Source organism: Grammomys surdaster, unplaced genomic scaffold, assembly GCF_004785775.1.
Source record: "Grammomys surdaster isolate TR1022 unplaced genomic scaffold, NIH_TR_1.0 203, whole genome shotgun sequence".
In the NCBI taxonomy this organism is placed as follows: Eukaryota; Metazoa; Chordata; class Mammalia; order Rodentia; family Muridae; genus Grammomys; species Grammomys surdaster.
The window spans coordinates 1,735,152-1,748,403 of NW_021604648.1; the positions used below are offsets into that span (position 1 = coordinate 1,735,152).

Below are 13,252 nucleotides of genomic sequence, written 5' to 3' on the forward strand. Positions count from 1 at the left end.
TCCCCCATTCCCCCCCCCTTCCCCCAGGATGGGGAGAAAGCTTCCCTAGTGCTTTGTTAATCTCGACTGTTACTCAAATGGATTTGAGTAATCTGGGAACTCAATGGACATATCTAGAGAACAGAGTTGTTGAATGTGGGTATACATTATCTGTTTTGGGCTGTTGATGCCACGATGTTCTCTTTATATGAAGAAGTAGACATTCAAGTACACCCACGTCTCCCACGTGGCCTCAGCAGTGAAGTGGCCAAGAACTTGTGTGCACACCCACACTGAACTGTTTACTGTCCTTACAGAAGTCAAGAAATGGAAGAAGTTTCATCCTGCTCCCTCAGCAGCACTCTGTTCCAGCAGGAAAAACAGAACGGGGTTACCTATCGAGTCCCAGCCCTGCTGTACATTCCTCCCAGCCACACCTTCCTGGCCTTTGCAGAGAGTCGTACTTCATGCAGAGATGAGGATGCTGCCTACCTGGTGCTCAGACGAGGGGTGATGAAGGGGTGCTCTGTACAGGTGACTCATCCCAGATAAGGGCATGGGTGTCTGTTGGGAATTGGTTCTAATGCTCTGTCTTATTCAGGCTTGCTGGGAGCAGAGGTGGTTTAACTAAGTCACCGCTGCAGGACTCATCTTCTCCCCTCAGAGCTGAATGCACTTCTGGGTCTCTTCTTTTTCTTCCCACCTTTGCCAGTAAAACTTTGTGTGGCTAGCTAAGAAAGGGAAGGCTTTTACTGCGTGGTCAGAGATCCATAGCATCTTTACACCAGTCTGTATCCCAGGCTTCGATGTCAGTCATGTCTGACACATGGGGAAACAGACTCAAAGGGTTTGTCACTTATCCTAAGCCATATGTCCATCATCCAGCAGTAGAAACATAGTTCAAACTCAGGCCCAAGCTCCCAAAGCCTCTGTGGTTCATTCAGATCAGATGTGGCCTGCTTTTTTTTTTTTCCTATGCCCTGGTAAAACCACCCAAGGAAGGAAGCACCGTTTGCTCAGCTTTGCTGAGTACTTCACCCCCAAATCTGCCGGCTTTTCTACCTCTTATAGTCTGAGCTTCATATCCAAAGTGAGTGCTTTGCTATGTCGCAGTGACAATGTGACTGCTGAGCCTCTGTCCTTGCGTTAAATGGCAGTGGTTCCCAGTTCTTTCTGAGGATCTTGGTCTTTGGGGATTTGCCAATTCTGTATCTCATTAGGTCTTCTTAGTAGCTTGGCAGATCAGACCCCACAGAGGCCCAGCCCTGTGGCCTGGCAGAGCCTGTGACCTAGCTGTTTCATTTGCTCTAGGACAGGCTTTCTGGTGTGGCTAGTGAGCTACTAAGCAAGGGTGTTGCCTGCTTAGTTTCCTGGTTGTTTTTGGAGAATGTGTTGCCGAGCCTCACTGTCCAGCAGTTCCATGGTTCCCACGTTTTCTCATCACTACGTTGAGTTTCATTCTTAACTGTAGACTTGAAATTAGGAAAAACATTTCTCAATCTAGAAATCTGATTTCATTAGTAGCTTCTAGCTTAGTGGTTATGGACATAGCTTTACCAGTTGTCCTAGTTAGGATTACTGACTCTTGCTGTGATGAAACACCATGACAAAAGCAACCTAGGGGAGAGTAGGGTGATTATTTCATCCTATATTACCAGGTAACAGTTCAGCACTGAGAAAAGACATGGCAGGAACTCAAACAGGGTAAGAACCTGGAAGCAGGAGCTGATGCAGAGGCCGTAGAGGGGTGCTGCCATGAATGGGTGCTGCTGACTGGCTCATTCAGCCTGCTTTTTCATGGGATGGGCTGTCACTTCTCAATCACTAATTAAGAAAATACCTTATATGGGTCTTACGGAAGCATTTTCTCAACTGAGCTCCCCTCCTTTCAGATAACTCTAGCTTGTAACAAGTTGACATAAAACTAGCCAGGGCAGTCAGTTAGTACATGTACCCTGTTGGATCTCTAAACTGGGATCCTTGAGTGTTCCCTGCTTTATCACTTACAGGATGTAATTAATAATGTGCCTAGTAAGGACTCAACGCTAGACATCTTTCATGGTGGTCTCTTTTCATAATACTTCATAGAAGATCTTAATCATTGACAGTAAATTGCATATTTTAATTGCGATAGCCTCTACTTCTAACTATACATTGGTCTTGTCCCCACTTTCTTGAGCAGCCATTCTATGCATAACATAAAGTCCCTTTTGCAGAGTCACTCCTTGAAGTTCCTAGAAGTGGCCTACAGCTTCTTTTCTCTGGGCTGAAAAGCTCTCTTACTTCTAGTGACAGGCTTGATTTGTCATCTGGTCTCTTGAAAACTGCAACCTGGAGACCTGTCTGGGCTGCCAGCATTCTTCTGAGTATACCAGATGTGTCCAGCATGGGCTTGGCTCCTAAAGTAGAATTCCCTGGGGGGCATAGGCAGGCCTAGCACAGGAGGTGCCTGCTAAGGCCTGGCATCTGGAACAGGGCTACTGGGTAGATTAACATTTGATAGAAATATATCCCATATCACTATATATGAACAAAGGGTCATTTCCCCCATTAAACACAACCTCATGTGTTGGGATGCTTACTCTTATAAGCAAAGCTACCATGAAATACCAGTTTTAAGGTTTTTATGAAGAGGGTTCTTTAGCTTGCTAGTGAATTGTCTTGTAGTTTTCCTCTCAGTGTGTGGTGCTAGGATCCAACCCAGGCTTCTGTGTATGCTAGGCATGCGTTCTACCCTATTTGACACCCCCAGCCTTTTATTTAATGAACTTGTACATCTTGGGATAATTTTCCAGAACTGAGCATCCTGGCAAAGGATGAATGTATTTGTACATAAGAACTCAACTATTATACTCCAAACCATATATAAGGAGCTGATTTATCCACCTTTTTTTTTAATCAACAGACCATTACCAAACTTTTTAATATAAAAAATAGTTGGATGAAAATGCTATTAGTTTAATTCCAATTTATATTTTGTTTTATGTGTGAGGCTGAATGTATTTTTTTTCTTCCTTCTGTAACATGTCTGATTTTGCTCTTTGCCCTTTACTATTGGGGTTCTAGAAATTTACCAAATTCTGCGTGGGGAGCTCAAGCCTTTCTCGTGGTGTGTGTCACCAGGCGCTATCTCCTTGACTTCTTTTGTAGCTCCTCTGTTACTCCCCATTTGGCCAGTGAGGAAATGCCAATAAGATTTGCCCAGTGTCTCACAGTAGTAATAAGGGCAGGCCTGGGGGAGGGCTCTCAGACTCTGCTTCAGTCTTCAATGTGCTGTTATGCATTGCTTTCCACCATAGTGCAGGAAGAGAAGAGCTCTTCAGTCTTAAATTTCCAACTTTGCTGGGAACTTCCCTATTTGATCCATTGTTTGTGTTTCATCGTCTACTTTTGTATTACATTTTATTCTCTTCCTCCTCTCTTCTCCCTCTGTGTCTGTCTGTCTGTCTGTGTACATGTGCCATAATCCATGTCTGCTGATCAAAGGACAACTTGAAAGTCCTTGGTTCTCTCCTTCTACCACTAGGTCCCAGAGATCAGACTCAGGTCACCAGGCTTGGCAGCAAGCATCTTCACTCTGAACCATCTTGCTGGTCCTCGCCTTTTCTGTTTGTTTTTGTAAACTTATATTGGCTGCTCTCACATGCCATGTATTGGAGACACAAATGTACACAATCTGGGTACTGTTCAAAAAGCTCACAGTCTAAAAGGGGAGACAGTTATCAAAAATATGGATAGTGTCATATAGTTTCTCTAAGCTGTTAGAGGAATGAGTTTCAAGGAAGGCTTCCCAGAGGAGGTGGCACTGGAGTTGGGTATTGGAGGATGTTTTAGAAGTTCAGATGAAACAAAGAACATTCTTGAGAGAGCACAGCTTTTACAGTTTCTAGCGTTTTCAGTTTTCAGATTTAGAGACACCTTGTAATAGCTGCAAAGTTAGTGATTATTTGGGCCTTCATGATTCTGTCATTTCAATGTTATATATTGTTTGAAAACATACAAGTGATGCTTTTAAGGAACCTTGTCTTGATATTAGTAACCAACTTCCACTGTCTCCTCCTCTTGTCTTTGACTAGTGGGGCCCCCAACAGCCACTGATGGAGGCCACATTACCTGGGCATCGCACCATGAACCCCTGCCCTGTGTGGGAGAAGAATACTGGCCGTGTGTACCTGTTTTTCATCTGTGTGCGGGGCCATGTTACTGAGAGATTCCAGATTATGTGGGGCAAGAATGCTGCCCGTCTCTGCTTCCTTTGCAGTGAGGACGCCGGGTGCTCGTGGGGTGAAGTGAAAGACTTGACTGAGGAAGTCTTTGGTCAAGCAGTGAAGCACTTTGCCACGTTTGCTGTGGGCCCAGGCCATGGCATCCAGCTGCACTCAGGGAGGTTGATCATCCCCGCCTATGCCTTCTATATCTCATGCTGGTTCCTCTGCTTTCCATGTTCAGTCAAGTCCCATTCCCTGATGATCTACAGTGATGACTTAGGAGTCACATGGCACTGTGGCAAGTTCATTAGGTCCCAAGTGACAGGGGAGTGCCAAGTGGCAGAAGTGTCTGGGACAGCCGGTAACCTTGTGCTCTACTGCAATGCCAGAACACCAAACAGATTCCGAGCAGAGGCTTTTAGTACTGATAATGGTGGCTACTTTCAGAAACCAACCCTGAACCCACAACTCCATGAGACTTGCCGTGGCTGCCAAGGAAGTGTAGTGAGCTTCCGGCCTTTGAAGATGCCAAACATATGTCAAGACTGGAGTGGTAAAGATGCTCCTACTACTCACAAATGCCCTCCGCTGGACAGTTCCCTGGAGGTGGAGGAAGGAGCTGGAGCACCATCAGGAACGTGGCTCTTGTACTCACATCCAACTAGCAAGAAGAAGAGAATTAACCTAGGCATCTACTACAACCGGAACCCCTTGGAGGTGAACTGCTGGTCCCACCCGTGGATCTTGAACCGTGGGCCCAGTGGCTACTCTGATCTGGCTGTTGTGGAAGAACAGGGCTTGTTGGCATGTTTGTTTGAGTGTGGGGAGAAGCATGAGTATGAGCGGATTGACTTCCGTCTGTTTTCAGACCAAGAGGTCCTGAGCTGTGAAGACTATACCAGCCCTAGTAGCAACTAAAGCCAAATCAAGGCTCATGGGTGAGGCCCAGCTTTCCACAGAAAGTATTGTCAGCTACAGCCAGGATAGCAGAGGTTTCTGATGTCTAGAGAAAATCTAAAAACTAAAAATCTGCTCTTTGCATTTTTTCCACTTTTCCTTTCAATGAGCATAGTGAAAATTGTGCCATCTCTTACATAACAAGGCTCTTGAACTGGGAGTTTAGAGACCATGCTGTAGTTTTGGCTCTGCTGTTGGCTTGCTTCAGGCCTCTAGATATATCCCCTGAACTCTTTGGACATCAAGTCTCCATTTGTATAATGAGAAGATTGGTGTGGGATTTCTTTTCTTCCCATTAAAAGGAGAGGCTGTGTGCTCACTTCCTGCTCTACAAACCCGGGATTCTGTTCTTGAATGGAAGCCACAGACTTGTCTTTTCAAATGATTCACTGCTCACTTGAGCATTAGGTGATGTGTAGGTGCTTTGGCCAGAAGAAAGATCTGTGTTGTTGTATTTTTAATAAGAAAAATTCCCTCATCCTTCCAGTCATGCCCAGACCTGTGCAAATTCTCTATCTTAGAAGACTTGAGAAAGCAGAATTGTAAGGTCAGATGCTTTCTCCAGCCTTGATGCTATGATCTACCTCCCCTTCCTCATCTAGAAAACATTTACTAGGGAGAAAATGAGAAACCTGTTCTAGCTGCCCATGACAGTGGTTGATAATGGTGCTTATTGCTTTTGATACCATTACCTCTGTTAAAGATGAATCTGAGTCAGAGGTTCTTAGCTTACTTCAGCTGCATCCACCCATCTCCAGGTGGACATTCAAACACTGCTACAGAAGTCAACCAAAGTGAGTGCTGCATGTGGTTGCCTGGTTCCAGGTTAGTCATAATGTTTCCTGGAGCTGGGCTTTTATCTAATGTCAGGAGCCATTTAGGAGAGGCTAAAAAGTAGGAGGTGATCTTCATGAGATGGTTTCACTGTGGACTGTGAACCATGATAGATGAACGCTTCCAGGTGAGGCCAAAGGAACAACATTGTAGGAAAGATTCCTGGTATTAATATGCATTTTCTGTTATTACATGTGTGTGTATGTTGTAGTGATGCTATATAGACAAATAGATGATTTATTAATTCTTAATGATTATCTTATAAGAATTCCTAAAATTATACTAGTAATTATTAAGCCCTCTATAATAGAACTGTTATTAAAATCCTCTCTGATATGAAAACTGCAATGAGAACTCTGCCAGTCTTCATGTGTCATGAGTTAATTACTTCTGAGATATAAATCAGGCATTTTACAATTTAGAACACATTTCTTAGAGCTATAAAACAATTAACCAAAGGTCATAAAAGGGAAGGAAAGATTTATTGTAGATGCTAGGACAGAAGATAAAATATTGACTGGGTATATCTATACCAAACTTTATTGTTAACTTAGACACAAGAATTATGGTTTTTAACTTTCAGTGAACCTGTGGTGCTAGTGACAGAAAAGAAATGTCTAGTTAGATAACTATTCTTAATGGAAATACATGTAAACATCTCTGTTGCAAACTTCTTTTTGAATTTATGTTTAAACTTGTGTTGAACATCAGATGGCACGTGATCATGTATTCTGAGAAAATAAAGAACTAAGAATGAACAACTTGAAACTTAAGAGAACGTAGAGCAGAGTGAGTTAGTTTTTAATAGGTTTCCTCCATTTTTCTTTTTCTCTTAGAAATAAGGGTTAGAATCCTTTCATAAAGCATCTCCATTTTTTTTTTTGTCTTCCTGCAGTTGTCTTAACCTAGCTGAGAAGGAGTTAAATAAACTGCCAGCTTTAAGTGCTCAACCTGTGGAGAAAAGAACAAAGGAACTCTTTTAAGTGACAGGTGTCATCTTGCCAAGAGGCCTGCAACTTCTGGCCTCAAGAGTAACTTAAAGTCAAGATTGGTAAATGTTATTATAGAAAGCACATAACCTCTCATAAGACCAAGTCTTGTGTCCCCCAAGGCAGCCTGGTTCCTGGTTGAGCAAAGGCTAGAAAACCTGGTGACCCTGAAGGGATGGAAGACTTTTTTGACCTACTTCTGGGCACCCAGCTCCTGTTACATAGCTACCTGCCCTCCATTGATTTGTGGCCATCAGTCATGTAAGTGCAACACCTCAAGCCCCTCCACAGGTAGGGAGAAATGGCGCTCCAGTTTATTCAATATGTGTGTGGAAGTCCACGTGAGGGTGTCTGATTAGAGACAGTGTGAGATGCCATGTGGGTACTTGGAATTGAACCTGGGTCCTCTCAAAGATCAGCCAGTGCTCTCAACCTCAGAGCCATCTCTCCAGCCCCAGGACTTGCTTCCCAAGATCCATAGTCATCCTAAAGATAGGTTTTGTTATCAACAACTGGGAAGAGAATCAGATATGAGAACATGGACCCCCTTAAGGGAGAAGCATAGATGTGGATAGCTGGAAAGGCAGATGCAGTGCCAGCCAAGCAGCTTGTAGGGACCAGGCAGTTCCAGGAGCCACAGACTGGAGGGAAATCTTGTTTTATGCAATACTGCCTCTGCCATTCTCCATTGCTGGGTCAGTCACTGGAGCTAAGTATGTAGTAGCCAAGTCTGAGCCTCCATATGCAATTTGGATGGTTCTCCTCTCATTATTCTGAATACACACACACACACACACACACACACACACTTCACTATTATCCCAACCTACAGATGAGGAAATAGCCCTGGGAATTCAGCTATGTGAGAATACAGAAAACAAGCCTCACCAGGCCTCCTGAAGGCCTGACCAGATACTCATACTACTGGCACTTTGATCTTGAACCCGTTTCAAGAACAGAACAATGACCCACAAATTTTTGTTGCATATGAACTTTTCAGTCCAAGGCACTGTAATAAAGTCACAGCAGGCTGAATGTAAGTTAAATGATTATTATGCTCTGTATATATTAATTAGTGCTGGAGATTAATGTGGCATCAGTTATTCCTTAACCAGCTGTTTCACAAATAACCACAAAAAGACCTTTTAATATTTCTAAGCTTAGGCCTAGCTGGGCAGATTCTCAACTAGCTCATCTAAGTTAACCCAACAACTTAGCCCCATCCAGGTCCATAGTCACATCTGTCCCCTCCCATGTCTCCTGGTGAAAAGGCTATCCTCCTCCTTCCCAGAGTTCCTTTATTCCTCCCAGGAAGTCCCACCTTCCACTTCCTGCCCAGCTAATTGACCATCAGATTTTTATTAAAGTCAGTCAGAGGATACCTTAGGTGAGGAAGGACAGAGATACAATTTCACAGAGTGTACTGTGACAGCTATCCTTTTTAGTCCAATAAAACCTTTTTCTCTTATAACAAAAAACTGTATGCAATAAGAAAAATTACAAGAACTACCAAGTAAGAATTACATTCACAATGTTCAGTTCATTCTTATTTGGCAATATTCAAAGAAAGAACTCTACTATTTATTCTATCTTGATTAGTTGTGTTCTAGCTCAGTTTCTATCCTAATTTGCATTACCAACCTAAAAACACCAGTTTATATTTTTGTACAACCTTCATAAGGCATCTTGTGGACCTTCTAACCTTCATTTACCATCCTTAAAACATTTCCTTAGACCCTAAAACATTTTCTTAGATCCTTTACAACTTAAACTTATAGCAAGACTATGATTATCTAGTCTTCATCCCTATCAGAGATCTGTAAGGAAAAAAAAATCTGAGTATGTAGGAAGTACAGGCAAGCATTTCCAAAATTATAGAAATAACAGTTGGCTGCCTGGACAGATAGCTACCTAGTGTTCTAAAACATTGGAACATCATCTTCAGCCTTCTGGACCAGAATATCTGACAGATATTCCGTGAAGCAGGAATTATGAAGGACTTTCTTACCCTATCTTGGCAGAGCTTCACAGTTGACTTCCCTACATCTGTTTGTCCTTACTGGATAGCATCCTATCTGCAGATAAAGTTGGGAGCATTTTCTTTACCTGCGGCTAGCTTGTCACAAATGAAGCCATGTCCAAATTGAGGTCCTTTGATGCTCATCTTCTTCCAGGTTGAATGAGGTATTGCCAGGAACTGACAATGTCAAAAACACCTCAAATTAATAAAAAACAAAAATCTTTAAAGTCCATATTCTGAGAGTCTCTAAAGTTCTCAAAGAACATCCATTTACAGCACATCTGAACAAACAAACATTGCTTGTTTCTACTTACTATCTGTTTAACCTAGAATGTATACTTTGTGATAATCTAGACTTGTATCTAACATAACTATGAGTTTGATTGTCTGACCATTAACTTTTATTTCTTAACCATCCCTAATAGTTTGCAATAGCAACTATAAAAGAACTAGAATTAAACCTGGCATTTTCAAATGAGCTGCAAGGGACATCTATATAAGAGTTGAAACATACATATGTTATATTGTAACAAAATTAACCTTAAACTTTGTATCAATATACAAAGATTTGTACCAATGAAAACGTTAAATCTGTATCAATATATAAAATTTTGTACCAATGTAACAACAATAACCTTATTTGAGAATATCAATAGCTCTTAAGTAGAGGAGTAGATTTAATACTCTACCCTTTTATTTTTTTCTATATGATAATTCTATATCCCCCTTCTCAACCTCCTTCTCTTTATCTAAGAAAGATAAAAGATAAGAAGAATAGAGAAAAGGAAAGGAAAGATATAATTCCCTGAGTCTAAGCTCCCTATTTTGTTTCTTCCATGTCCAAAATCATAATTATTTGTAATCATTCCTCCAAATGACAACGTACCTGTAACTCATAAAATGACCCAAACCAACCATCCCAAAATAAGGCACTGGGATGATGATCTTCTGATAATTGCTTCCTGCTGAATTGAGGCAAAGAATTTCTTTGGGGGGGAGTGCAAAGGAAACTGAGAAAATAGCTAACTCAAAAGAAAACTAGCTGGCGTCATTTGTTGTTCAGTCTCTGCAGGCTTAGAAAGTTTGGACTTAAGTGAAGTTCTGACTGGATCAGTCTGGATAAGACTGGAGGAGTTGAAGTCATCTGGGCTCAGCAGCCTTTCTTGAAGCTGTTCTGGAAGCAAGTGTCTTAAGGAAACAGCATCAAAGCAATCTGAGGCAAGATCAGGAGTCCTAGCATCCTTGAAGGTGGATCCTATTAGGACTGGTTCCTTTGTTGTTCTTTTCTGTGAAAATACAAGCTTTTACAAGTAATATGCAGTTCTGTGATAATATTCGTAAGGAATGTGCAAAGTGCACAAGTCTGTTAATGATTCTCTGCTCTTTGAGCAGGTGAAAAACATCTGTGTATCCGAAGTTAGTTTGATTACATAACCAAACTGCAATAAAAGTCTCATGTCGTTTGAAAGGATGATTTGTAATAATAATTCATGAGCATTCTGTAGCCAACAAGATTTATTGGCCATGTGAGCTGACGTTCTAGCTGGAGGCGTCTACATCCCAGTCAGTTTCAGTTGTTTCAATAGAGGATTTAGTATTATAACATTACCTGGTCATTTGGTCCTGGTGATTTTCTCCTCTCTTTCTGCAGCCAAGATCTTCAGCAGATTTTACTCTATAAAATCTGATTCTTATTATTTTGGATGGAATTCGAAGCCTCTTTTCCTTTTCTGTTGACACAAACAAAAAGCCCCTTTCCCCACATGACATATTTTTGTCCCACAGTTTGAAGTTATTATAAGTATAGACTGGTCCAATCAGTCTACTCCATTTTGACCTCTCTCAAAGAGGAAATACAATGTCACTAACACTATTGACAATATAACCATTTTCACATTAATAAATCAGAACAAAACTGTATGGAGTCCAAATATCTTCCTCTACAGTAACATATGTTTATTATTATTTACTGAAACAGGGTTTCTCTGTGTAGCCCAGGCTGTCCTGGATTTGCTCTGTAGACCAGGCTAGCCTTGAACTCACAAGGAACCTACCTGTCTCTGTCTTTGTCTTCCAAGTACTAGGATCAAAGGCATAATTTTATTTAGTATCTATGTACCCTTGAAAACATATCAATTTTTAATCTCCTTTTCCTTACTCTGGAGATTACTTTTTATGTGGCTATATCTACATAGTTTTTCTTTTTATTTAACATTCTTCCCTGTGTTCAACTTGATTTAAACTTTATTTAAATATGCCAAAGCGTACTCTCCAGCCTATTGCACTTCCTCAGAGGTCTTGGCCTGAGTTATGTATTTCTTGCTAGGCTGAGTTGCCATTAGTTCTTCCGTGGGAGCCCCATATTCCAAAGAGACAGGCTGGCTGCTCAGAGTATCGTGGTATTTTACCTCATGTTAGCTTTCATGAGCAAAACAACTCTGCTTTAACCCCAATTCTGGGTCTTTACATTGACTAGTAGAATATATCTTTCCTAGAGCAAAATGCTTTTTGGCAACAGAAAAAGCATTATCTTTCTAGTTGAAATTATAAACATACCATATGTGGATAAATACTATGTATATGTGTACTTTATCTTGTTAAGAACATATTATTTATTACTAAGAAAAAACTTACATAGTGCCTTTAAGGAAAAAAAGTGACATTTTGGATTTTAGACTAATCCTAACCCCTATCTTATCATCAGGGGGTCCCACCCAGACTTCATTGTGTAAACCTTGCTGGTCTAGAGTTTGCAGAGATCTGATCCGCCCATCTCTGTCTCCTATGTGCTAGGACTAAGAGCATGTGCTATCACTGTCCTGCTCAAATATTTCACCTCGATTCCAAGTAATCGTACCTCTTTAATTTAGACAATAACAATTTTTGAACTGTAGTGACATTCTGAATTTACTTTAAAATCTTTTCGAATCTCCTATGTTGCAGTAATGTTAAACAAAGAAAAATCCTGTCTATTTCCCACTATTAGGGGAAAACAAAAACATTCAAACAAAAATCAAGCAAAGAAGCAAGAAAATTCTAAGTTTTGGTCCAGATGTGTTCTCTCATGCTGTAGCATCGAAGTCTTGTCTGTTAGTCCTTAGAAGTTGGGTGTTCCTGCACTGTATCGACAGGCCCTTAGCAGAAAGAGCTGACTAGCATCTCATAACCAGAGAGCTCTGAGCTCCCGGCAGCCATCATTTCCTTTTCTTTATTGGGAAGAGTCCTTTTCCTTCCTCTAATTCTATTGCTTGTAATTTGGTATTCCGTCTCTCGGTTCCCCCCTTACCTAAGTCTGATTTATTCTGAACTTCCTTAGAGAGGGTACAGAACTGTGACCACTAGTGAGCTTATTGTAACTAACTCCCTGATGACAACGACTGAGATGAAACTGCGAGATCCACCTGCCTTCTGCTGCAGTGGTCTCCATTTTCTAACGTGGAAAATATTTTTTCCTTTAATCTCTGACTCTCTCCTTAAGGATTTCAATTTACCCATTTTAAACTTAATACCTTACCAGTTCAGGGGCTTGGGGCTTTTTCTTTTGTACCTTGTGCTGTTGCTAGCCCCACCCTAGCAGTTCAGAGAGCTCGGGGCTCCTGGTTCCACCTTAGGACGGCCCTGGCCAGGCTTTTCCAATCCTCAGAACTTCTGTGCTCCTTCAGGCCACAGCATCAAGACAGAACTCTGTCCAGCATGTTTTTAACTATCCAGCATGTTTTTAACTGTGCTGTGCTTAGGAGAAGTCACAGGAATTGTGTCCTCAGCCTTGGTCTGCTTTCTTCCTTTTTTAAATACACCAGAACTTTTGTCAGGTTAACCTGCCTTTCCCCAGCCTTTTTAGGCTGTAAGCTTGGATTCTAATTCCTGTAAGTTGGGCACTATTTGCAAATTAAATGATTATTTTGTTCTGTATATATTAATTAATGCTGGAGGTTAATATAGCATCAGTCATTCCTTAACCAGCCTTTCCCCCAAATAACCACACAAAGACCTTTTGCTATCTGCAGACTCTCAACTAGCTTTCTAAGTTAACCCAACCACCTAGCCCCATCTGGCCATGTGGCTAGCTATACCTTCCAGGTCCATAGTCACATCTGCCCCTTCCCATGTCTCCTTCCTCTTTCTCAGAGTTCCTTTCTCTTCCAAGAAGTGCCACCTTCCACTTCCTTCCCAGCTAATTGACCATCAGATTTTTATTAATGCTAATCAGAGAACACCTTAGGTAGGTGAGGAAGGACAGAGACACAATTTCACACAGTGTACTC

General features: G+C 41.5%; 1 protein-coding gene across 1 annotated transcript; it reads left to right on the forward strand.

Moving 5' to 3' along the window:
* Positions 1-299: 299 nt before the first annotated feature.
* Positions 300-5,941, forward strand: Neu3 (neuraminidase 3). The gene is made up of 2 exons (XM_028770705.1): positions 300-513; positions 4,056-5,941. The coding sequence occupies exons 1-2, from the start codon at positions 307-309 to the stop codon at positions 5,103-5,105; spliced, it is 1,257 nt and encodes a 418-aa protein (XP_028626538.1). The 5' UTR covers positions 300-306; the 3' UTR covers positions 5,106-5,941.
* Positions 5,942-13,252: the final 7,311 nt, after the last annotated feature.